The 23,589-nt window shown below is 51.4% G+C and overlaps 1 protein-coding gene and 1 long non-coding RNA gene across 3 annotated transcripts; one reads left to right on the top strand and one right to left on the bottom strand.

Moving 5' to 3' along the window:
- Positions 1–7,301: 7,301 nt before the first annotated feature.
- On the bottom strand, positions 7,302–9,837 carry LOC114061066. The gene is made up of 2 exons (XR_003572032.1): positions 9,807–9,837; positions 7,302–9,642 (listed from the first exon to the last, which is right to left on the bottom strand). It is a non-coding gene; the product is annotated as an uncharacterized LOC114061066 (long non-coding RNA).
- A 1,442-nt stretch (positions 9,838–11,279) lies between these two features.
- AK4 (adenylate kinase 4) lies at positions 11,280–21,934 on the top strand. 2 transcript variants are annotated; one of them, XM_027891111.1, is made up of 6 exons: positions 11,328–11,424; positions 11,724–11,807; positions 17,801–17,920; positions 19,236–19,408; positions 19,696–19,814; positions 20,626–21,934. In XM_027891111.1, the coding sequence occupies exons 2-6, from the start codon at positions 11,762–11,764 to the stop codon at positions 20,738–20,740; spliced, it is 573 nt and encodes a 190-aa protein (XP_027746912.1). In that variant the 5' UTR covers positions 11,328–11,424; positions 11,724–11,761; the 3' UTR covers positions 20,741–21,934. The 2 variants fall into 2 exon arrangements, with proteins under 2 accessions (XP_027746911.1, XP_027746912.1); XM_027891110.1 differs by lacking the exon at positions 11,724–11,807 and having other exon boundaries at positions 11,280–11,424.
- The last annotated feature ends 1,655 nt before the right edge of the window (positions 21,935–23,589 follow it).

The following is a 23,589-nucleotide window of genomic DNA, read 5'->3' as shown; positions in this document are numbered from 1 at the left end:
TGAGATGATTCTGTGCTCTTTTATGCTTCTGCAGAGTGCCAGGTCAGTGCTGTTGCAATGATAATTTATTTTTTAAATTATTTTTTTCATTATCCCTGTGGCTGGAGCGTGAGGAGCAGGAGGAGAAGCTCTGGGGCAGCACAGGGTAGGGTCAGGTAAACACAGCCACAACCTTGGGTGCTCCAAAGCATCCACTGAGTGCCCATTACTGGGTGTTGTTGGTCTTCCCATCAGCAAAGTGGATCCCACTGTAGGCCATCACTATGGAATATCTTAAGAGCCTGTGAGGCCCCTGGGTACTGCAGTGGTGGGCCTTGCCACAGGAGCTGTATAAATAGGCACAATAGTGCACAAGTTCTTTCATCTGATCTGTTGCTGAATTTATCTTAAACTGCCTGTGCTCACAGAACATTCATGAAACTGTGTTGGTGACACTGATTTCAGAGGGCTCGTCTCTGCTTGGAAAAGCAAGTGAGAGAATTTATTTTGAGACATCAGGAAGGTGTGAACTTTGTCTTCGTAATTAACTACTTTTAAATACAGTGCTCGACCCTTTTTTTTAAGCTAAGTGGGATTTCTAATAATCTCAGTTTGGGGAAGGAGAGGTACTTCATGTCGATATTCCGAATGTACTTTGCAAAAAAAAAAGATTAGATTTTGCCCATCCAAAGCAGCCCTTGTTCCAAGGGTGCCGTGGCAGCTGCTGAAAGCCAGGCTGGAGGGGGATTTCCTGCACAGGCACAGCGAGCTGGCACATCCGTGTGGAGGAGGTGTGACATGGAGCTCTGTTCCCAACATCCCTGGCTGGGATTCACTCACTTTGCTCCAAGCTGGGGAGTGGGAAGATGCTGCTGCCATGTCTCAACCCTGCATCAGGCGTGTTCATGTTGCTGCTTGTCTTCATTGCCTGTTTCTTTCCCATTGCCACCTTTCTGGTTCTTCATTGTCCTCATAACAAACCAGCTTTATTTTAATTTTTTCCCCACATTTCTCTGCTGAAAAATACCCCTCTAGTTCCCTTGCTCTGAAGCTGAAACTGGGTTTGTGTAAAGAGCTGTAGAGCAGCTGCAAAGCATGTTAGTGGTGGTTGTGGTGGTGACAGTGTCTAGATCCAAATCCTACTTCCGACTCCCCCTCCCCTGAAGTCTGACTTGTTCAGTGAGCACATTTTGTTGTGCTTCAAGCAGACTAATAAAATACACAAAGAAAAATCAATTCTGCCCAGAACCTCAAATGCATTTTCTTCAGCTCATTCCCAGCATAGCTGTCTCCAGAAGGATGAGTTTGGAGCTGGCACAGTTCACAGGTACCCACTTGCTGCCTGGCTGCCTGCCAGTCACACCACTAGACAGACAAGAGCCAGACAACGCTCTTGCTTATATACTAACTCCATATATATATATGGATATTTATGGATATATATGGATATTTTTTCATATGGATATTTTCTCTGGGAGATACATATATCCCAGAAAAAGTTGTATGTGCAACAGTTGGCTTTGACAAGGGCAAGTCTAGCACTGACTGATCTGGAGGTGGGTCTGCTGGTGGGGAGGGATGAAGCAGAAGAAGAGACAAAGCAGAGCAGTGACCTCATCCAGAGCAATAATGAAATGTTTTAGGGCTGCAAATGCCATGTTTGGCATCAAAGTGTCTACCTTTCTGTAATAATACACAATATTGATCAGGTCCCTCTTGGTCCACAGAGCACAGAGCTTGTGTACGTGGCTAGGGACATTTCCCAGGTCATTGCCCGGCATCCCAGACCGGGTCTGCTGTCTCCTGTCCCTGTCTCGTTCACGGGAACACACGTAACCTGGAGCACACAGCATTTCTGAAATCTTTAATCAATTACTAGATATACAGCCTTGCTTGGACAACTTCCAAAGCTCATCTGCTGCAGTTTTTCTCATGGGCACTTTTGGAAATTACAATTCCTCGGTCTGGGTTACAAAGCTGCATTTTGATGTGGCGTTTGCCCTATTCCCGCTCCCTCTGTCATAAGGAGATAGAGAATTAGGGTTGTGTTTCCAGGAAGAACGTTGCTCATAATGGCCCAGAGGATTCAGAAATAAAAGCAAGATGGCAAACAAGCTCCAAATCTGGAGAAAAGTGGACTTTTTTCCCCATTAAGGACAAGCAATATCACCACTAGGAAACCTATGGAGGTGAAGAGCAGTGTAGGGGTTTTCTCCCATTTTATGTAACTGTTTTTCCTCATGTCCTCTTAAGTGAAACTGTATTTCGTGCAGTTGTTTTAAAAGTCTGTGACACGTTTCTTTTAATTTCGCTGAGTTAAAGGGGTGGAAAAGTGAAAAATGCATAGACCAAGAAGGCACTAAACAGACACTGTGTTCCTCTAATAATTTTCAGATAAAACATCCACTATGGATTGTGATTAAAATGAGTTTTCCTTAAATGGGGATGCAAATGCAACTGCAGAAGCTGGGTACATTTACATCCAAAATTAATTAGGCTTCATTAGCAATAAGCCTCTGGAAATTTTAATTTAGAGAGTCCCCTGGAGCACTGCATTTCAAACCAGAATGCAGCAAGGCTTTGGATGCTTGAGGGGTGGTGTCACATATTGTCTGGAGATGTGGTTGTTCTGCAGCAGGAGGAAATTATTCTCAAACATGATTTTCTTTATCACTCTGGGAATGTGAGCCAACATGTTTAAGGAAACTGCTTGCCTATGAAATATGCCAGATCAGCAGGCAATTCTGGCCACACATGAAAAATGTGATCACGGAGCTTTTCACGTTGTCTCTGCTGATTTTTGTCAATCTACATCAGCACAGCTTTTATCAGTGTGCTTCCCCAGGAAAATTACTGACTCCTCATCCACTTCCCTCTGTAAGAATCACTTCTGCTCTGGTGCTCCAAAACACTGACACCTTTTTGTTTGTGTGTTTTTGTTACAGTCATGCTCTTTTTATTTAAAAAAAAAAAAAAAAAAGCAGGAAGACTCCTACTTATGCAAAACAGCTACACCTGTAACATTTAAATCACGAATGCTCAGACCTGGTACTGACCCCACCTGTTCCTCTACCTCTACCAGCCCTTTCTCCAGGGCTCCTTGCTACCACCAGACCCAAACTGTCTGTGCTGGTGCTGCCTTTGTATGTGCAGCCCTCACCTCATTTCCATAAACTTCCCACCACCATCAGCCCCAGGTTGGTCCCCGCAGCAAGGACAAGACTCATGGATGGTGTCTTCTTGGGTGTTGGGATGGGGTCCATGGTTCTGTTGTCCATCCGCCAACACCTCCAACAGGAATCATTTGCTCTCTCACACACTTATTTTTAGGTAGGAGGAATCTGAAGCTTGTGCAAATGTTTAAACACATGTCTCTCCTGAATTATTCAGTGTACTTTGCCTGCTTCTGGAGTTAATTAAAATGGAGGGCAGTCAATAGTGAGCTCTTAGTTCACCGTGGGGAGGAGGCAACAGGCTGTGCAGAGGGAGCACTGATAACCACCTGCCAGAGAACAGCCCCAGCAGCCTCATCTCTTTCTTCCCTGTTTTCTGCTATGGCTGGAAGAGGCTTTTTCCACTCCCCATGCGTCAAAAACCCCCAGACTAAGCACAGCTCTCATCCTCTTGAAGTCAAGGAGGAACTTGAGATTGGGATCTGAATTTCACCTTTGAAGAGGTGTGAGCAAAAGCCTTTTGGAGTCAAGAGGGGTCCTTTCTCTGGCTCTAGCAGTGTTTGGTCCCAGAAGGGTTGTAACATTTGCCCAACAATAAATGATCTTGTATAAAGGAATATTAATCCACACGTAGATCCATGCCCTGCTCCTACTCCTGTGAAATGCTATGAAGAGCAAATTATGTACCAAGTTGTGCAACCTTGAGATTCTCATCTGCCCATATACAGAAATGATTGCAGAAACTTTGGTACTGCACCACTCTGAAACACTCAGCCCCTAATGAGTGCCTTTGTCCCTGATTACACACCAAATACAGGCACAGTTTCCCTTGGTGAATCAAGCTAATGACAAAAATGCAGAGTTTACATATAATCCAACAACTCAGTGAGAAGCTGTCTCCAGAACGTGAGATACAGGCAGAAATAATTTATGCAGAAAGGAGAAGGGACTGTGTCATCCTCTGTTCACACAGGACTCCTGGGCACTACTTTCCAGTAACAGACACCTGCACTTGCCATTAGTGTTACTGCAGGGAGTGAGAAAGGACGCCTTTCTCACCTGGAAACGGGAGCAGAAATGTCACCACAGTGCTCCACTGAGAACAGTGAGAGTGGGAATGCAGCTCCAATACACAGAGCTGATTTTACTCCAAGAAAGTGAAAATATTCCCACAGGTGAGCTGAGCATATTTGTAATGAACGAGTATCGTTGAATTCTTGTTAAGCTCGTGACATTTTGCAAGGTGTTCTAACTGAGCAGGTTTTGGGAGCTGGAACACCAAAAATACACCTTTGCACCTAGAGAAAATAATGTCACATGGCAGAGCTGGTGACATTGCTGATCACATAGACTTCATCAGAGTCTTCATTTCACTCTGTCCAACATCTCCAGGCTCACACCAAGAAATTGCTTACCCTGACCAAAACTAAAGTTACATTCTGGTACATCTAATATTTGCACGAGTGGGCTGCTTGCTTTGTAAAGATGTTTAAACAAGAAGGTCTGAGTTCAAGTTCAAGTGTCTGCAATTAACACACAGTCTGATTTATAAGAGGCACTGCTGGATTTTGAAATGACGACCGAATGCTTGAAGCTCTTCGGGAAGGATTCTTTTCATTTCAGTACAAATAAAACAAGGGCTTTTATTTTTTTTAAAGAAGCATTTTGGGAAAGGCAACATCCTTACCTGGTTTCAAGGCTGAGTGCTGGCACAGTGGATGCCTTTTATCCTGCTGTTGTCAGAAGCTGATAGTGGCTGGCCAGCTCTGCTCCCAGCCAGCACAAACTTCGACCCTTAAAAGGCAGATCTGTGGCTGGGAGCCAGGAACAGAACAGCCATTCCTGTCTGCAGCCCCGAGGAGACGGCGCAGGAGCACAACTGCTGCTCTTCTCATGCAAAACGTGGGTGGGAAGGCGACGGCCTCCAGATGGGAAAAGGGACTTTCCTGATGAAAGCGCCTGAGAACCGCTGGGTTAGAACAAACCCATCTGGAATGACAGCTGAGACGTGCCACATGAAAACTGCCTTGCCTTGGGATCGATCCCATAAATTACAGCAAGTTTTATCAGAAAACGGATGGTCCTCAGGGACCTTATTTCTGAGCCTGTATCACTGGATGCAGGTTGTTTACGTCTTGCTTTAACACGTTTGTGGCAGGAAGTGCTCTGCTGCCAAAATATACTTTGATACTCGCATTGTTCGTGTGCAGCAGTATTTAGACATAGCACACCCACCAGTCTGCCCCTTCCCATATCAGTAGGAAGCTACAGGACAAAGAGATGGACTCTATGTCCACTGTGCTGGAGAGGGAGATAAAACTGGTAAATGTGAGTGGAGAGGTGTTGTTTTCAGGCACAGCCAGTGTTTCAGTTCCTGTCCCATGCTGGAGCTCGAGGCTGTGCTTGTTGCGACAGGAAACGAGAGTCACAATGTGAAGCCAGGGGCACAAGTCACCCCTGCAGGCTCTTTGCTCTCTCTCAGCAGCACCAGGGTGTGCTCAATGCACAGAGCAGCTGTGCTAAATGTCCCTCCAAGCGAGAGGATTGGTCATTAACCTTAAACCTGACCCACAGCCTGGCAGGTGAGGAACCATATTCCTTGGACTTGGTCCATACCAAACCTCTCTGCCTCTGAGCAGTTAACTTGCTTCCCATGGGAACAAAAAGGACTTTCTGGTTTCTAGTAGAGTCAGCACCCTGACTATTCCATCAGTGAACACCCTACGCTGTCCCTGGGATGGCACCACAAGGACCTGGCTGGATGCCACGCTGCTTCCCGCTCAAAACCCCGTGGCACCTGCCTTTCTTCCAGGAAATGGGATGCCTGTTTCCTGAGGGCTTGCTGGATCCAAAGCCAACAGCAGACACAGGTAAAAAGAGATGGAACCCAGACGTGGGCAGCCTGCAAGCTTACAAATGCTCCCACTCCAAAATCCCAGAGCTCCTTTTCTGTTCATCTTGTAACTGGAATGGGAGCATGGGACACAAGAGGAGGAGCACAGGCATGTTGCTGTTGTACAGCCAAATGTAGGGATGATCAGCTTTAATGTTCAGGATAAGCACATCCCTGCCCTGGTCAATGTGTGCCTGCAGCCTTCAGAAAAAGGAAGCTGAGGGCTGACTCTTTTCAGATTTTAATCTAGAACTTAAACTCTTGGTAGCAGGATGTCTCTTTTATCATTTGCAGCTTCTGGTGTGACAGAGCCCTCCTCCAGAACCAGACTCAAGCCACTCTCATAACATCAACAATATTTTCCCCCCTCTAAGTGACGCACGTTGGCAGAATGTTCCATCACAGCTGCACAGCCCCGACCCCACAGGGCCCACAGAACAGCCCCCAGCGTGTGCTGCCCCCAACACCTTCCAGTGAAGAGCAGAGAAATAACAAACCAGCTTGTTCCATCTTGTCCTGTCCCAGGAGCAGCAGCTGGGGCTGCGCAGGGAAGCGCAGGGCAAAGCCCTGGATGGTGGTGAATCACCCAGCCCACAGGGAAGAGTTCTCCAAACACCACTGGGTCAATGACCATGTTAAACATCGGGATGGGGAATAAACTGTGACCTCTAGAAGTTGCTGCACCATCCTCGGCAGCCTGAGGGCCATCAGTTCGTAGGGGAGGGAAGCTCGGAAACAGGCACCGCACTAACATCTCTGCAGGTCTCGATTACTTTATGCAAAAATCTTGGCATTTCACACTATCACCACAACCCGGCCCGCGGGGCCCCTCTGCTGTCTCGTCCCAGCACTGCAGAGTTAATTCTCACGGCACAAACATCAGTCAGCAGCACAGGCTCCCTGGACAACTCCTCCTTTCCAGGGATTTTGATGACATCGCTACAGAAATGACCCGGGAAATTCAGTGTCTCCCACTTACAGGTCAGACAAGCCCCAAACATGGGACTGTCCCAGCTCCAGACTGAAATAACCCATGTCCCTAAGAGTTACAGCAGCCAGCTAAGACTGTGGTATCTTTAACAAGAAGTATTAAAAAGTACCAAAATAGGAGTCAATTTCCGGTATTGCTACAGAGTAATTCATTCTGCTACCAGCCGTGCTTTAATAGTCACCACAGCACAGGACCCTGCTTTGGGAACCTTTTTTGCAGACTCCCAAAGCACAGCAGTTCTGGAAGACCTCCCAAGACAAAGCAGTCAATAAACAGGCGAATGGTGTAATACTTTATTCAGATAACTTGTATTTTTATGCCCAAGGACACAGGTCAAAGGAGCACACTCCAGGTGAGCAGGCCGTCGTTCCCGGGATCCCGTGAAGCTCAGATGGCTGCCATCCTTCAGTTATCACAGTACTGTACCTTTACAAGAGACAGCATCAGCACTGTGATAACTGAGCCAGGGCAGCCTGTCAGTCACTGCAGCCCCTCCGTGGCACTGCCAAGCCCAACAGGCATGTCCTCCACCTCCTCAAACTCTCATGCGCCCCAAAAACCCCACATCACCCCACAGGGGAAAGCATTTCACAGTGGCTTTGCAGCTGAGTTTTACTCCAGAAAATTATCCAGATAATTAGTGTTATCCTAATGACCATGGTGGATTGCACAGCACAGCTCAAAGTGTTTTCAGTAGCAGCTCCTTCTGGCCAAATCCACCCATGCTGGATTTAATGGAGAAAGTATAACCACACCTCTACAAGACAACAGGGGCACCCCTCTCTTCCACCTTAAATCCACTGGAGCCAGACAACATTTGGCTCATGCTACTCAAGTATTGAATGTCATGGACCAGACAGGCAGTGGGTACCATGGCAGCCAGCCAGGTAAGTTGGCAATTTTAGCTCATGGGATACACATATAAAATTGGGAAATACACAATCCCACTGCAAAGTAGTTAAATTATAAGCTTCTATCAACCAATACTTTACCCTGCTTTTGTTTCTTCCCTGAAAACAGGCATTGCTGAAAACAACATGGAACAACTTCTACACCCCACACTTTGCCTAAGGGAATTAGATACATTAAGTTCTGAAATGGGTTTATAAAAACCCCAACAGTTTTACATTGTAAAAGTTAATGTGTTACTAAGTTTCTTATAAAAGTTCATTTATGATGTGGATGGACTTGACCAGCACAAATCGCTTTTATGTTTCCACCAGGAGGAAGAAGGAACTCCAGGAAGGTTTTTTTTTAACACTCTAAATAACTCACCTGGCAAAGAACATGTCCTGAGACCATTATAGAGACTGTTTTTAAGAGAGAAATACGTAACACTTGCTGGATCCAGCCACCAAAATGGTGCCTTACAAGTTTGTAACTCCAGAGGGCAATGGAGAGACAAACATGGAATATCCAAGGAGCAGCACGCAGGGGAAAAAAAATATTTGTACATTTTAAAACAAACTCCAAACATACATTACATAAAAAGGGGACAGTCAACAGATTATGCAATACTGACGTAAGATGACACAGATGACTTAAACGTGCATCCCAAAACTTGCAGATTTGCCACAGTTTGTGGATTAATCATTAAGGAATCAGCTGTTGGTAGGAAAAAAACAACAAAAAATTTGCTAAAAAACATAATAAATTCTGTACATACAATGGTGACTTTTGAAAAAGAAAGAAGCTGCATAACCAATGAACTATTTGCTCTCACTTTGAGATGTTTTTACAACACCATTGGTATTCCAGGTGAAAAATTCTACTGATTTCAGTGCAGTGGCACAAGTGTACGATTGGGAATCCTACATTTCACAGGCTGAGGTGATGAGAGACGAATCACTATTCTACAATTTAACTATACTTTGATCACTGTATTCAGATTTTCCTCCGCGATCCAGCATCCACATCATTTAAAAGAAAGTGAACAAATCCCAACACCTTCTGGCACAACTACTGTTGGAGTTACACACGCATTCCAAGGGCTGGTGCCATTTTCTCTAGAGAATCCAGCTCTTACTCCAATACAAACAGCTTGCTGTCTTGCATCTAACACACACACACACACAGATTTTTGCTTTGCTTCAGCCAGACTAAAGCTACACAAACCTGATGCAGAAAGGTGATGGAGGTTCTCCATTATTATCTGAAAAAAACACCCTTTTCAGCATAACCCACATTAGTTTTGGAGTCTAGCACACATTTTTGTTCTTATTATTGCTGAGGCAATTGCATATTTCCATATGCTTTAAAAAAAAAAAAAAATCCTCTAGTTTCCAGTGTTTGCTGCCAGTTCTTGCCTTTGAAACCCTCCTAAGTTGGCCTGGCTGGGTTTTAAACTCCAGCTCCACCTCCTGCCCTTTGGGGCTGGCGATTATACCTGTTTTTTTCCACTTGTTTCACACAAACCAAAATTCCCTTAGCACCACGCCACTGGGACTGTGGAGATGCTCCCTGGCCACAACCCTAGGGCTTGTCCCTCCCCACCCCCTACGCGCAGCTCGAGGATCTTCCAGCTGCTCTCACCCTGCAGAGAAGCTCGGGCAGAAAACCCGATTTCCACCTCGGTCAGCGCGATTTTAACACAAATCTCCGCGAGCCTGAAGAGGAGAGAAAACAAACAGCTCGTTACGAAGATGAAGCGGCGTGAGGGCGGTGACACGGCTGTGAGGGGTGAGGGACCCCGGCCGGTCCCCCGGGCCGCCACCGCCGCTCCCTCCCAAGTTTTCCCTTCCACGGCGCTTCCCCGCGAGGCTCCGGTTACCTGGAGCCTCGGAACAGCCACGGGACGGGACAAGAAGCGGCGCAAAACCCCCGCCCCCCTCCCCGGGGCCAGGACCCACCCGGGGGAAGGGGGGGGGGGGAGGCGGCGGCCCCGCCCGCGCCCACACCGAGAGCGCGGGGCAGCGGCGCGCGCTTGGCCCCGCGGTCCCTCCCGCCCGGCGCACCCCCCACCCCCCCTCCCCCCGCGTCCCGCCCCGCTCCGCTCCGGCCGTGAGGGCGCCGGGACGGACCAGGCCGGGCCGGGCCGGACCTGGACCCACCTGCGGGCCGGCGGGGGCCGGGGGCGCGCCATGACGCAGCACAGGGCGGCGGGGGAGCCGTGAGCGCCGCCATCTTCCCGTGTTTATGGCAGCGACGCGCGCGCACGTGACCCGCAGCCCGCTTCCGGGCGGGAGGGGTGGGGTGGGGGGGGCGGCGGAGCGGGGGCGCGCACGGGGGGGAGGGGGGGGGGAAGGAGGAGTGTGTAGGGTGCGCGTCCCCGCGCGCGGGCACGGGGGCTCTGCGGGGTCCACGCGTGTGACACGCGTGTGCACGGGCACGGCCGTGCACAGACACGGGGGAGAGCCCGCCGGGGCAGAGCAGGGAGGGACACAAACGCGGAGTGACACAGACACAGGGAGTGACACAGATACATGGAGTCACACACGCACACAGGGAGTGACACAGACACATGGAGTAAAACACACACACACACGGATTGACACCCAGACACACAGGGAAGGGCACACACTCGCACACTCACACGGAGTCACACATCCCCGGCGGTACCACCAGCCCCCGAGCGCCCCGGGCCGTGTACTTTGCGCTCTCCGTGCCTGCGGGCTGTGCCATGTGCAGCTGCGATCGCACACCGTGTACTGTGCGACCATTTTCAGCCTGTTTACAGGCTGTGCACCCTCTGCGGGCTGTGGATTCTCCGGCTGCGCATCCACAGGTTGTGCCTTCCCGGGCTCTGTGTTCGCCGGCTGTACCCCCACAGGTTGTAGCGGTACCATCACCGGCTGCAGCCGCCGGCCGCGTCCGCAGCCCGTGCGTTCCCGTCCCGCCGTGTCCGCCCCGGTGGTCGCGGTCCCTGCGGGCACGGCCGTGCCGGGCGTGCGGGACGTGCCCCGGGATCCCGCGGAGCCGCTTCCATGGGCGGTGCGGCTCCGGGACCTCCCGCCGCTGTGCCCGCCCCGCGCCGAGCCGGGACGTGCCGTGCCGAGCCGAGCCCGGCTGAGCCGAGCCGAGCCGGGCAGAGCCGTGGGGGCCCCGTCGGGCCGCGGGGCTGCGCGGGCGGCTGCAGGACTACAAGTCCCAGGGTGCCGCGGCCCGAGGGGGCGGGCGGGCGGCGGGAGCGGAGCGGCCGCGGGGCTCCCCCCGCCCTGCTGATGTGTACGGGCGGTGCGGGGGGAGCGGCGCGGGGCCGGGGCGGCTGACGCGTGTCCTGCCCCGCACGGCTCCGGCAGCCGGAATGGCCTCTAAGCTGCTGCGGGCCGTGGTGCTGGGACCCCCTGGCTCGGGCAAGGGGACGGTGTGCGAGAGGATCGCCCGCAGCTTCGGGCTCCAGCACCTCTCTAGCGGGCAATTCCTGCGGGAGAGCCTCGGCGGCAGCGACGGTGAGTGCCCGCGGGGCCGCCCCGTCGGGGGGAGCGGTGGGACAGGGAGGTCCCTGCCCCGCGCATCTTCGACGGGGCAGCGATGGCGATGGGGATGAGGACAGGATAGGGATGGGGATGGGGATGGGATGGGGATGAGGACAGGATAGGGATGGGGATGAAGATGGGAGTGGGATGGAGATGGGATGGAATGCACATTCCCCCCTTCTCTTCCCCCCCCACCCCACCCCCCCGATACACCACAGGTTGTTTTCTTTCCGTGGATTTGGCACAGCTCATTCTTTGCCTTCTCCCTCCAGCCTGAGCTGACGGAGCTGCCCGCAAAAAGTGGGGTCTGATGCCGCGGGTGCCGTGGGTGCGCTACAGTTTTATCCCTGTGCCAGGTGGTTAAGCTCCGGAGAGGTCGGTAGGAATAACCCACCTGCCCGTGCACTGATGGTTAACGGCGGCGTCTATGTGTTATTAATAACTTCATCCTGCCTCAGGTGGCTGCTCAGGGATGGGGGGAAAACCTAAAGCGGTGGATGGCAGATGGCTGGAATGCTGGTGCACGCTGTGCCCGCACAACACCCACGGTGGGAGGGATGCATTGGGAACACGCATTTGTCCACAGGAGAAACCCTGCTGGGAATATCGCTGCGTGTCATGGGGTGCTGTGCCCTGTGGCAGGGCTGGGGGTGTTACAGGGTGTGCCCCCCTCCTTTCCAGAAGCAGGGAGTTGGATGAGGTGGGTGTCAGCACCCACCCTGCACAGGTTACCCCTCGAGACTCGTTTTTTTGGGACTGACAGCAATCCTGCCTATCCCGTGTCTGACATCCAAGTGCAAACCCTGTGGGAGATGGGATGTGCTGTGCCCGTGTCCCAAGCTGCTGAGGTGCTCCTGGTTCCGGTGAGGCTCTGGAGCAGCCGTGCTGCACCCCAGCTCCTGCTCGGGTTCTTCTGCAGCTGCCATTAGGCAATCCCAGCGTATTTCTTTATCCAGCAGTTCCTTCTCTCCTCTGCTAATGTGTGAAAGACTGACCGGGGGGGGGGGGGGAAGCTGACTCACCGGGCAGAGGAACGGTGAAACGGTGTGGAGACAAAACAAGCCAGAGAACATAGAAGTGATTTCCCTTTTTAGAAGGGTGATGAAAACAGGGAGGAAAATTAGGGAGGGTGAAGTTTTGGAGAGGTGCATGGTGCAAGGGCGTTGCACACAGCCCTGTGCTGGTCACTCGTAAAAATATTCAGATTTCCTTTGGTAAATAAAAAAGACAATAATATTTCCTCTGGAGGGAGGCTGAAAAGTTGGAAAATATCTGTCAGGGCTTTGGCTGAAGGACAGAAAGATGGGGTGAAAAGCCAGCAGAGGTGCAACCTGTGGAGAGGCGAAGCGTGGTGAGACCGTGCCCATCTGGGAACTTCCACAGTCAAGTTCTGAATGAGTCACTGTCTTGAATTTTATATTTCAGTTCATGCTCCTGCTGTAGGGCTTCTCTGGGGACACTGGAGAAGGAAGAAGGGGCTGTGAATGGAGTTAGGTGAAGTTGTTTCCCAAAGTATCTCGCGCACATTCAGTTTCCCAAAGGAAACAACACGGAGAAGTGCAGGGAAAATTACTCAGAAGGAGACCAGCCATGTGTGTGACGTTCAGGTCCCACCTTTGACTCAGCCTCTGCTTACAGCTCTCAGTAAGCTCCAGCTATTTGCTTTTTTTTTTTTTTTTTGCTATTTGCTTTGGACAAGCTGTTACATGACTGTGCTGCTGTGTGCCAGCTCTGGGGGAAACCAGGTGGAAGTAGATTCTCTTACCAAGTTTATCAACTGTTCCACTGGCTTTGCATTGTGGGGGAGCTGGGGCTCTGCAATACCAACAGAATCATTACAGGCTCATCATCCCAAAGGGAATCGTGAATCCAGTGTTTTTAGAGAGTCAGTGCACCAGGGATTTTCCTGCTTGCCAGTGCCAGACATAAAGTGGCTGTGGCTAAGGGTTCAGGCTGTGGGGGCACGGAGGGCTCCAGCTGCCGGAGGAAGTCAGAGCAGCCAGCATGGAGAGTGTCCCAGGCCTGCTGTCAGTGTCCGTGTTAGCATTCTCAGGGAACAAGGACTTCACAGCCAGGCAAAGCCACTGAACGCGTGGCTGCTCCTGAAGGGGCTCTAAGTTGTGCTACAGCAACTCTGAAGTGCATCTGCTCCCGCCCATGTGTTTCTTAATTAGTGTCTCTCAGTGAGTAGGTGCTCTGTCGTAGCAAAAGGCCTTTTCAACATCTTGGAAGGCTTAGAGGCTGCGTTTTGGTGCTAGGCAGGGCTGCTGGAGGGTGGTGAGCCATTTCCTTGGCCAATACTTGCCCCGGAACCCGAGTGGTCGTCTCTGGTGCCAGTGGCATTCCAGGCTCCAGGACTCTGCAGTTAATTTGCAAAACAACTTAATTGGCTTTGGCTGAGAGTCTGTGAGTCTTATGCCTGCCCCACTGCTCCCTTTTAGGAGCTTTGTTGGAGACAGAAGTGGTTCCTGTCCCTTCCTCGTGATGGATTTCATTTGTTAGCATCCTCCTAGGTACACACAAAACAAAATTCCAAGGGGGAAGTGGGCTGGCCCCACAGTCCTTCTCCCACCTTTCTGGGGGTCTTTGCTGGCAGAGCCACACTGGCCTGGTTGGTGGTCAAAGCTGAGCTCAGGGGATGCAGCCTGCCAGCCCTCTGCTTTTCCTTGGGGTCCCTGCTATATCCCCAAGTTGGGAGCAGCCACATGGGGTCTCTGGCCATGGGGTCTCCCCCAGCACTGGTTGTTGCCCTCCAGACAGATCCTGCTGTCCATCCAGTGTCATGGCCTGAATTTGGGGCCATTCCAGGCTCCAGCTCCCCGAAATGACATCCTTATGCTGAGGACAGGGTTGGAACAAGGTCCTGGATGCAGTATCTGCGTCAGAAAAAAGGTCCTGGGGTCCCAAAACTGGGGTGACATCTGGTGTGGCTTAACTGCAGTGGGGCACAGACAACGGTGTCACTGCCCTGTTCACACCCAAGGTTTCTCCTCTCTGTTAGTCCAGATTATGTTGCTGTTGCCTAAATAATAGGGAAAAAAACATGCTAAAGGTTTTGCCACAGGGCAGAAATTTTGGGGTTATTGTGCAGGGTCTGGAGGCTGCTGAGTGCTATGTTTGGGAACAGCCTCTCCTCCAGCCTGTCCTTCCTGGCCCTGGGAGGCTGCTGTGTGGATCGTGGCCTCGGGAGTGGGACACATCCCTCAGGGCTGTGACTGTGTTGCTGTGATAAAGAGGGACAGATCAGGGCCACATGGGGGAAGCCACTGAGAGCTGGAAGTCCCATGAGTTAAAGGGCAGATTAAACCCATGGTCATTAGATTAATGGGATTAAATCCACGGGTCAAAAGGCTGGGTTTGAGCTAAGCACAAACAACACCTAAGGAGCCCTTTGCTACCTGGAGTAACTGCAGAGTAATGCCTGCACTCCCTCTCTGCACCCAGCCACACCAAAGGGGGATTTGGTGGTGTGCAGTTCCATAGGGATGAGTCCCAGCTCCTCATGGTGGGGGACTGGGATTTTCCACCCCGCTTGGGAAAGACTGCCCAAACCCTGCTCCCCTCTAGCTTGAGGCCAGGGAGGGCTGCACTGGGGTGGGGGTCTTACCTGGAGCAGGCTGGGCTTCAGGGCTGACTGGGAAGGGGATAGCAAATGTTAAATTTGGAGTTAAAGGCGGCCTGGAAGAAACACCAAGGGCTGTGTCTGCTGGAATGATGCATTCCAGCACATCCTGGGTGTTGGTGGTCTGGAGACTGGGCAGATCTGCAGGTCCTTCGTGTGAAATCCATGCTTGTTGCTCCTCAGGGAGGGAAGGGGTGGCAGTGCTGCCTGTGCTTTGGAGGAGGGAGAAGCTCCAGGAGCTTTCTGGAAGCAGTCAGCACTCCGTGTGTGGACCCCCATGGTAATGCATTCCATGTCCCTGTGCTGGTGTGTGCCCCCGGCACGCACAGCAGGTGCAGAGGAGCAGCATTCCTAAGAGCAGGAATTGTCCATCACGGAACAGTGGAGAACTGTCCACCCATATCGGGGGCGTGGGAAAGCTGCAGCCTCTGGGATGCAGGACTGTGGACCTGTATTCCCAGACTGTATTCCCAGCCCCAGCTGGGGCTTGGTGTGTTTTGGTTTGCAGCTCCAGGCCCAGCTCCAGCAGCCCTGCTGAGCCAGAGCCGGTCCCTCAGATGGCCACCCCTCCTCGGAGTGACATCCAGATCTTCTGTGGCAGCTCCAGCCTCCGTGGCCACCAGCTCTGCCCTGGGAGCAACCCTGCCTTGGGAGCAACCCTGCCCCGGGGACATCCCTGCCCTCGAGATCAGCCCTGCCCTGCCAGAGAGCACGTTCCCTGCGAGCCTCTGGCACCGTGCAGACCATGTGAATAAATATCAAACAGTGTAGGCAGATGCAATACTATTTCTGCCCTCGCAGGTCTCCGTGCTGGTTGCATAAGTGTATTGTTTCCATCCCTGAGTCCTTTGCTTTGCCGAGCAGGATCACTGCCGACAGCGCCGGTGACGTCTGGGCAGTGACAGAGAACTTGTCATTGAGAAAAGGTGTTTTCTGCCCTCCATTCCTGGCAATCACTGTGGCCTTGAGCAAAGAGCCGCTCAGCAGGGTGAGCTGGAATGCCTTTATGGATCAGAGGGAGTGGGATGTGATCCCGGTCCCTGCAGTGACTCAGCCCCGCAGGCCGGTGAGTCAGCGCCGGCCGCCTGCCCATTCTGAGGCAGGTTGGATTCTGGATTCCAAAATTTTGGATTCTTGGCCCTGGTCCAAGGGGAAAGGGGCTGGACCTCTTCTGGTGTCAGGAGAAGGACTTGTCACACACAGTGGGAAAGGATATTTGCATTTTCCCAGCAGTTCCTTTGGATTCTGGATTCAACCCAGGAGCCCCAACTGCCCTGCTTTCCAGCCAGGCATCCTCTGCAGATCATTTCGGGAGTTCACAAGGTTTCCTGCACACACCCAAGCCCACACTCCCGGGGGATCTGTTCAGGCTGGTTTCTCCCTTAGATCAGATGAATTCTCTCTAAGAACTGTATAGCTTGCAAAAACCCCCTCCTGCAGCTCAGGAATTCATCCCACAGCCAGGTGCACGTGCTGCCCGCTTTGACATCTTGCTGCAGCCTGGAAAACCAGAGCCTACCTCCAAATGCAGGATCCTGTGGCTTATTTTTAGAGAGGACTCATACTTTGAGAGGGCTAAAATGTGCTGTCCTCACCAGAAATCGTGCAAAAAACAGATTGCAAAATTGTTCATTTCTGGTGACAAATGCTATTTCAGCTGCTGTGGAAAGAAGAGAAGAGGTGTCTGTCGGGTCCTGATCCAAAGGGAAAGGGTCTGGACTTCTCCTGGTGACAGGAGCAGGACTTATCACACATGGGAGCAAAGAATATTTGATTCCCCAAACAGTTTCCTTGTGTCTCTGAGTGGCTCAAAGAAAATCACAGGCAAACTGTAATAATGGAATGGTTTGGGTTGGAAGACCATCTAAAGTGGGGAGGTTGGAACAAGGTCCCTCACAAACCAAACCATTCTGTGATTCTATGATCATCTAGTTCCACCGCCTGCCATGGGCAGGGACACCTTCCACTATCCCAGGTTGTTCCAAACCCTGTCCAACCTGGCCTTGGACACTTCCAGGGATGGGGCAGCCACAGCTTCTCTGGGCAACCTGTGCCAGGGCCTCACCACCCTCACAGGGAGGAATTCCTTCCCAATTTCCCATCTAATCCTGCTGTCTGACAGTGGGAAACCATTCCCCTTGTCCTGTCACTCCAGGCCCTTGTAAAAAGTCCCTCTCCAGCTTCCAGGAGCAGCTGAAGCTGAGTGATGCAGGAGCCAGGCAGGAGCCCAGGGAGGAGTGTTTACCTTGCAATTACACATCAATTACATTCTCAGGAATTTGCTTTTGGGAATAACTTTCTTATCGGAGCATATCTGAAGTGCAGGCTCTGAAATCTTCAAGCCCTGTGGGTGGGAAGCAGGTTCAGTGTCTTCAGGACATTTCATACCTGTGCCAGTGTCACCTGTAACTGCACTGGATCCATCTCCTGAACCAAAGGAACTCCACGTGTTGGCACGTTTGGCTGGTGCCAGTGTCCCTTGCTCTGTCAGCCAAAGGCTTGGCTGGGATCACCATGTTCCTGCTCTCAGGTATCTCAGGTACTTCCATTTCTCCAGCACAAAAATGACTGTGTGGCCCCAGCTATCAACAGCAGCTGCAAGCAGAGCGATGGATGAGCCATTTGAAAGGACGGGCAGGATTTGAGGGGGAGCAATATTTTTTAATTGGAAATGTCATGAGGATCTTTTTTATTGCTCTTGGGTTTTTTTCTTCTTCTCTTGAACAGAAGCTGGTGTCTTGGCAAAGCAGTACCTTGAGCGAGGCCTTCTGGTGCCCGACCACGTCATCACGCGTGTGATGATGACGGAGCTGGAGAAGCGGCGGGAGCAGCACTGGCTGCTCGACGGTGAGTGCCCTCTGGACGGGAAAATGCCAGCCCACCTCAAAACATCAGCTTGCTGCTGATGGTTTGGCAATACCAGGAGAGAGAAAAGCCAGAAGGTGCCTTTGCTGGTGGAGGGAGGGGAGGCAGGAGCCGACCTGCTGGCAGGGACATCTGCCTGTGGGTGTTTCTATCCTCTGCCCTTGGCAGCAGCACATGCGTGTCCAGCTGAGCACTTGGCACGCAGCCAGGGAAGGGAAAGGCACGGGAAGGGGATGGGTTGTTCATGAAGCAGAGCTAGAGAGCAGAGCAGAGCTGGAGACACGCCAAGAAAAACCTCTTACTGCCTCCACATGTGTGTGAAGTGGTTCCTCAAAGCCAAAAGCCGCCTGAGGTGGAGGGGGAGGAGATGCTGTGAGCAAACAGGTAAGGCCAGCTGTCCTTGTCCATGGCAGCAGGGTTGGAACTGTAATCAAACAATCACAGAATCCCAGAAGGGTTTGGGTTTGGAGGAACCTTAAAGCTCATCCTGTTCCACGCCTTGCCATGGGTAGGGACACCTTCCACTAGCTCAGGTTGTTCCAAACCCCGTCCAACCTCGCCTTGAACACTTCCAGGGATGGGGCAGCGATATCTTCTCTGGGCAACCTGTGCCAGGGCCTCACCACCCTCACAGGGAAGAATTTCTTCCCAGTATCCCATCTAAACCTGCCCTCTGGCAGTGGGAAGCCATTCCCCCTTGTCCTGTTCCTCCAGGCCCTTGTAAAAAGTCCCTCTCCATCTTTCTTGTTGGCTCCCTTCAGGTCTTTAAGGTCCCTTCCAACCCAAACCATCCTGGGATTCTATGATTCTCTGCTCCCAGCTGTTCATTGGCTTTTCCAAAGCAAAGGTACCCCCCAGTACCTTCAGAGGACAGGACCATTTGATCACAGTACCCTTGATGCCCTTCATGTAAATGAGCAGCTTGTCCCTTATCTGTGTACAGCACTTTGTTTCCTTCAGGTTTTTCCATGTAATTCCAGCATTTCTTCCTGTTTTGCTGTTGCCTGTTCCCTCCTACTTGCCCCCAGCCCCCGTGCAGGGACACCAGACATGTCTTTGCAGGAAAACCTGAGCCCGCAGCGACCTATGTGTCATATTTCAGGAGCTGGTGCTGTGGGAGCTATTTTTTATTGTAGCCATATGGTGGTGTCTGCCTTTCACACCACTTGTGCTACAGCACAGGGAGGAGCTGCAGTGGGTTTGCAGCTCTGGAGCTGTGTGATGAATGGCTTTGGTTCCATTCTTGCTGCTTTCCTACCTCTCATTCCAGCCCCTTTCCATTGTGGTGCCTGTACAGGTTTTCCTCGGACACTGGGACAAGCCAAGGCGCTGGACAGGATCTGTGAGCTGGACCTGGTGATCAGCTTGAACATTCCCTTCGAGACGCTGAAGGATCGTCTGAGCGCCCGCTGGGTCCACCCGGGCAGTGGGAGGGTCTACAACATGGACTTCAACCCCCCCCACGTCCAGGTAAGAGCACAGGGAGCAGCTGGGAACGAGCCACGAAAGGAAAAGATCAGACAAGCTTTTGTCTGCATGAGCTGGGATCCTAAGAAAAGCAGTGAGGGAGCAATCCCAGGTAGTAGCACTGAGCACCGATTTGCCTGGAGGAGTTGTGCTAAAGGGATATGGGATTTATGCTGAATGCTGTCCAGGATGCTGGATGGATGCAGAGCAGGATGAGGTGTTTGTCAGGGAGCTCCAGAGGGATGATGGGGCTGGTGGCCATGTCCCCTGATGGTGTTTCTCTTCCGCAGGGCGTCGATGACCTGACGGGCGAGCCTCTGGTGCAGCGCGAGGATGACAGACCCGAGGCCGTGGCTGCCAGGCTCAGAAAGTACAAAGATGCTGCAAAGCCTGTAATAGAGTTGTACAAGTGAGTTGGACCATGAGAAAAAAATCACAGCATGCCTGTAAAAACAGGCCTGAGTGCTATTTCACCAGCCCAGTCCCGTGCCCACAGCCCCACAGCCCCAGGAGCCCCGGCACAGTCCCAACAGATTTTTGGGATGCAGATCACTGGGCTCAGCAGCACAAGCCCAGCCCTCCACTGCAGGCAAGCCCTGGCCCTAGAGGGGCTTCCCTTGGAGGGAGGAGGTTGATCTAAAGGAATTCACAGCTCCTGTTTGTATTGCTGGGCTCCATAAAGGGCTTTGCTGGGGTTGGCAATGGGAGGGATATTTTGGCTGTGGCAGAAGGCACAGATCCAGGGTGGTCCATGCCATACAAAAATCAGTCCGAGGCCCTGAGGGGTTTGAGTGGAGTATGGAGTGATTGGCAAGAGGGCAGGAGAAGGGCAAGGCCCCGGCACTGGCTTGGATGGGTCTGCTGGGAGTACAGGAGGGTTTCAGGGCTTGTCCCCTGGTATTTTGGGGCAGTTGTGCCCTGGCCAGCTTGGGAATAGATGGATTAATATAGGGTGACAATCCACTGCTGAAAAGGAGTGAGATCCATGGAGTGTTTTGAAGTGCAGAAGTGGTCCCCGAGTGGCCAAAATCACCCTTGCAGAAGAGGGGGAGAATCACGGAATCCTGGAATGGTTTGGGTTGGAAGGAACCTCAAAGACCATCTTGTTCCATGGGCAGGACACCTTCCATGAGGTTGTTCCAAGCCCTGTCCCACCTGCCTGTGGATACCCCTGTCCTCAGGAAGGCTGGTGTTGACCTCTTCTCCCGTCTTTTTTCCAGGAGCAGGGGCATCCTTCACTCCTTCTCCGGCACTGAGACCAACAAAATCTGGCCCTACGTGTACACCCTGCTGTCCAGCAAGATCCCACCTGTTCTCTCAGACGAGGAGAACTAAACACTCATGCCAAGGACCAGGAGTTCACCATGGATTTGGTTCCTCTGTGCAGTGCCAGGGCTGTGCTCAGATTAGGTGATGGTGTACTGGGTGCCATTGGTGGGTACCAGTATAGCCAGTGTCAGGGTGAAAAGATCTTTGTTTATAAGGTCAGGTTTGTTAGAATAAGGGGTTTTTTTTCCTCTTTTGAGGTTATAAATTATTCCTGCCTATGGTCCATCATGGATCAGTGATGCAGACCCAGGTAATGATCATTCCAGGTTTACACAGCTTGCCATGGTGTCCTTGCCACCCCCTTCCAACCCCAGCCCCTGTTTGAGCCTACAATGTGCCATCCTGTTGCTCCACAGGACTATTTACTGCTGAGTACTCTCTAGGTTGAGGTTTCTTTCCTATAAATTATTTTATATTAAATTTATTTCTCAGAGAAATAAAGCTCTAGAAAGTAACACTTAGCCCAGTGGGAGTTGGGGAGCAACATGGAAAACGTGAATACTACAAGGCTCTGAGATGTGAAGATCACATTTCCAGCATTAATATGCATAAAAGAGGGAAAACACTGGAGGAAAAGCACACACTTGTACTCCTTCCATAGAGAGAGATGAATTCCATGTTATAAAAAGCTGCTGTACAGTCTGTATTTTTTGGAATGCTGTGAGATTGAACAGGATCTGGGCTGGGAATGAGTAGCACTCCTTTGTGCTTACCTTGTTTATAGCTTCTAATACTTCAAGATAATCATGTTATAAGAGTTTCTCCCAAAGATTTATGTGTACTTCAGTTCTGGGGAGAAATCAACTCATTCCATCTTCTGTGCTGCCTTTGTCCCTGAGGTCTCCTGGCCATGGGGGTTCCCTAAGCTCTTCCTGCTGTGGCTGCAGCATCCCCGGCAAAGTGACTCCCTATCCATGAAATCCCAGAGATCCTTCCTTCCTTGGGATGCATCCAGGGGCTGCTGAGGTGTTTCCCCATGATTTACAGCACCATTGGAATGTGTTGGGGCCGGGCAGAGTCACTTTTCTCAACTGGAAGTACTGTCACCCTCTTTGCTGGTGGGATACAGTACCTAAGCAATGGGGACATTCCCCTTGTCTCCTCGAGTTGCCTTATTTTATAGACTATGTATTTAAGAAAAAAAAAAAAAAAAGCAAGATGTGTATTTTTAAAGGTTTAAAACAAACAAAAAGTGCTGAATTTTAGCATCGTCTTTTGGGATGTCACAGGGAGCTGATGGATCTGCAGGATGAGCTGTCTGCCAGGGGTGCTCATAGGAGGGCACAAACCTGTCACTCTCTGACACCTCTTTGAGTAATTAGAGCAGCCTGGGCAGGTTTCTGCAGCTGGACTGTCGCTGGGTTTATTTTTGCTTGGAGAGTGGCCCTGCAGCGGGAGAGGGGGAGTGGCTTTTTTAGGGATGCATGGGCTCCATGGGAAACTTCAGCACATTCCCAGGTTTATTTATCCCAGCTGAGCCTCCTCCATCCTTGTGCTGTTGGAAGAGCTCCTGATGTTTGCTCTCTCTGTCAGAGCCAGCTTTGTCCTGGTGCTCTCCCACTAATGGAGCCGGAAGGGGCACCTTCCACACACAATCATTGCCCACGTGCCACCTGCTCAGCACCTGCCTGTGGGTGAAAGTGGGAGTGCCAGGGGAGTGCTCCCACCCCGCTCTGCGTGGGAATTTTCCAGGTGGGAGCAAAGGGATTGTCAGGTTTCACTGCTGTCCCTAGGGGCCTTTCCTTTTCCCTGGAGCTTCCCTGCTGGGAGGCCACAAATCTTCCACCCCCCAGTGAAATCCTCTTTAAGAAAGATTTTAGATTTTCCCATGACCCTCAGACAAAGGTCTGGGCTGGTTTTAACACCAATCTAGAAATAGCCAAAATGTGTGTGCTGTTTTCTTTCTAACAGCATTGGGCACGAGGGGAGGAGATGGGGGGGGTGGAGTTTTTTAGTGAGTTTTTCAGGCTATAAAAGCATCCTGGCCATGGTGGGTGGCTCTGTCAGGGCTGAATGCTGGGCAAAGGAGCTGCCCCCTGTTTTGCCTTGCCCACCTTTTGTGTCTCATCCTTCCCTCCTGCAAAATTCCTCCTGAAGAGAGACTTCTCCCATGCAATTGCCCAGTGGCAGGACAGTATTTGCAGATGCCTTTGCCCCAGGAGAGCCACCTGAGTGCTTCTTTTCCAGGCTCTGAGCCCTACAGTAGGTGTAGAAATCCTGTGACTGTGCATGTCCAACCCTCGGGATGGATTTTTCTACCAGACTTGTCATACGGTGCATTTTCATAGACCAAATTCCAGCAGGGATGGGGTCCCATCCCTCCCATCCCCCTCACCCTCCCCTTTGGTACTTAACTGTGAATCTTAGACCTTTTGTAAAGTGACAGCAATTTTGTACCGACCTGAGATACTGTGTGATGGGAGGAGGGTCTCCCCTCTGGAATGTCAAGCTGAGTTTTCTTCCTGGAGTTTCTTCCCGGTGAATCGCTGCAGCTCTGCTACTGCTCAAACGATGTAAATAAAGGTTTTCTCCTGCTGATCCCTGTGCTGGCAGTGTATGTGTGTGAGTTATACCTTGACAAGACAGGGTTTCTTTGTAGGAGCTGAGGAGGAGGAGGAGGAGGGGGAAAGAAGAGGCAGAGCATCCCCACTTGAACATGGAAAATCCCCCCGGTTTTGGGCTTGGGAGCAATGCTGCTGTTTGGGTCCTGTCTTACAGCCAGGATACATTATTTGATATCATTTGATATACATTACTTGATATAATCAAAAATATTGGTTAAAAGTCCAATTTTGGCAGTGCAGATGATGCCACTTCCTCCTGACCTTCCATCCTGATCATAGAATCATGGAATC

This window comes from Empidonax traillii, unplaced genomic scaffold, assembly GCF_003031625.1.
Source record: "Empidonax traillii isolate 1590-97213 ecotype Southwest subspecies unplaced genomic scaffold, ASM303162v1 scaffold309:size1915965, whole genome shotgun sequence".
NCBI classification, from domain to species: domain Eukaryota; kingdom Metazoa; phylum Chordata; class Aves; order Passeriformes; family Tyrannidae; genus Empidonax; species Empidonax traillii.
The sequence above is the reverse complement of the archived record's forward strand: the minus strand, read 5'-3'. Positions and strand labels throughout refer to the sequence as shown.

Bases quoted from the DNA above. Each gene is read 5' to 3' on its own strand.
- AK4 (XM_027891110.1), top strand. From the start codon at position 11,280: ATGGCCTCTAAGCTGCTGCGGGCCGTGGTGCTGGGACCCCCTGGCTCG. The intron at 11,425-17,800 runs GTGAGTGCCCGC...TCTCTTGAACAG, and splicing joins GAGCCTCGGCGGCAGCGACG to AAGCTGGTGTCTTGGCAAAG. The intron at 19,815-20,625 runs GTGAGTTGGACC...TCTTTTTTCCAG, and splicing joins CCTGTAATAGAGTTGTACAA to GAGCAGGGGCATCCTTCACT.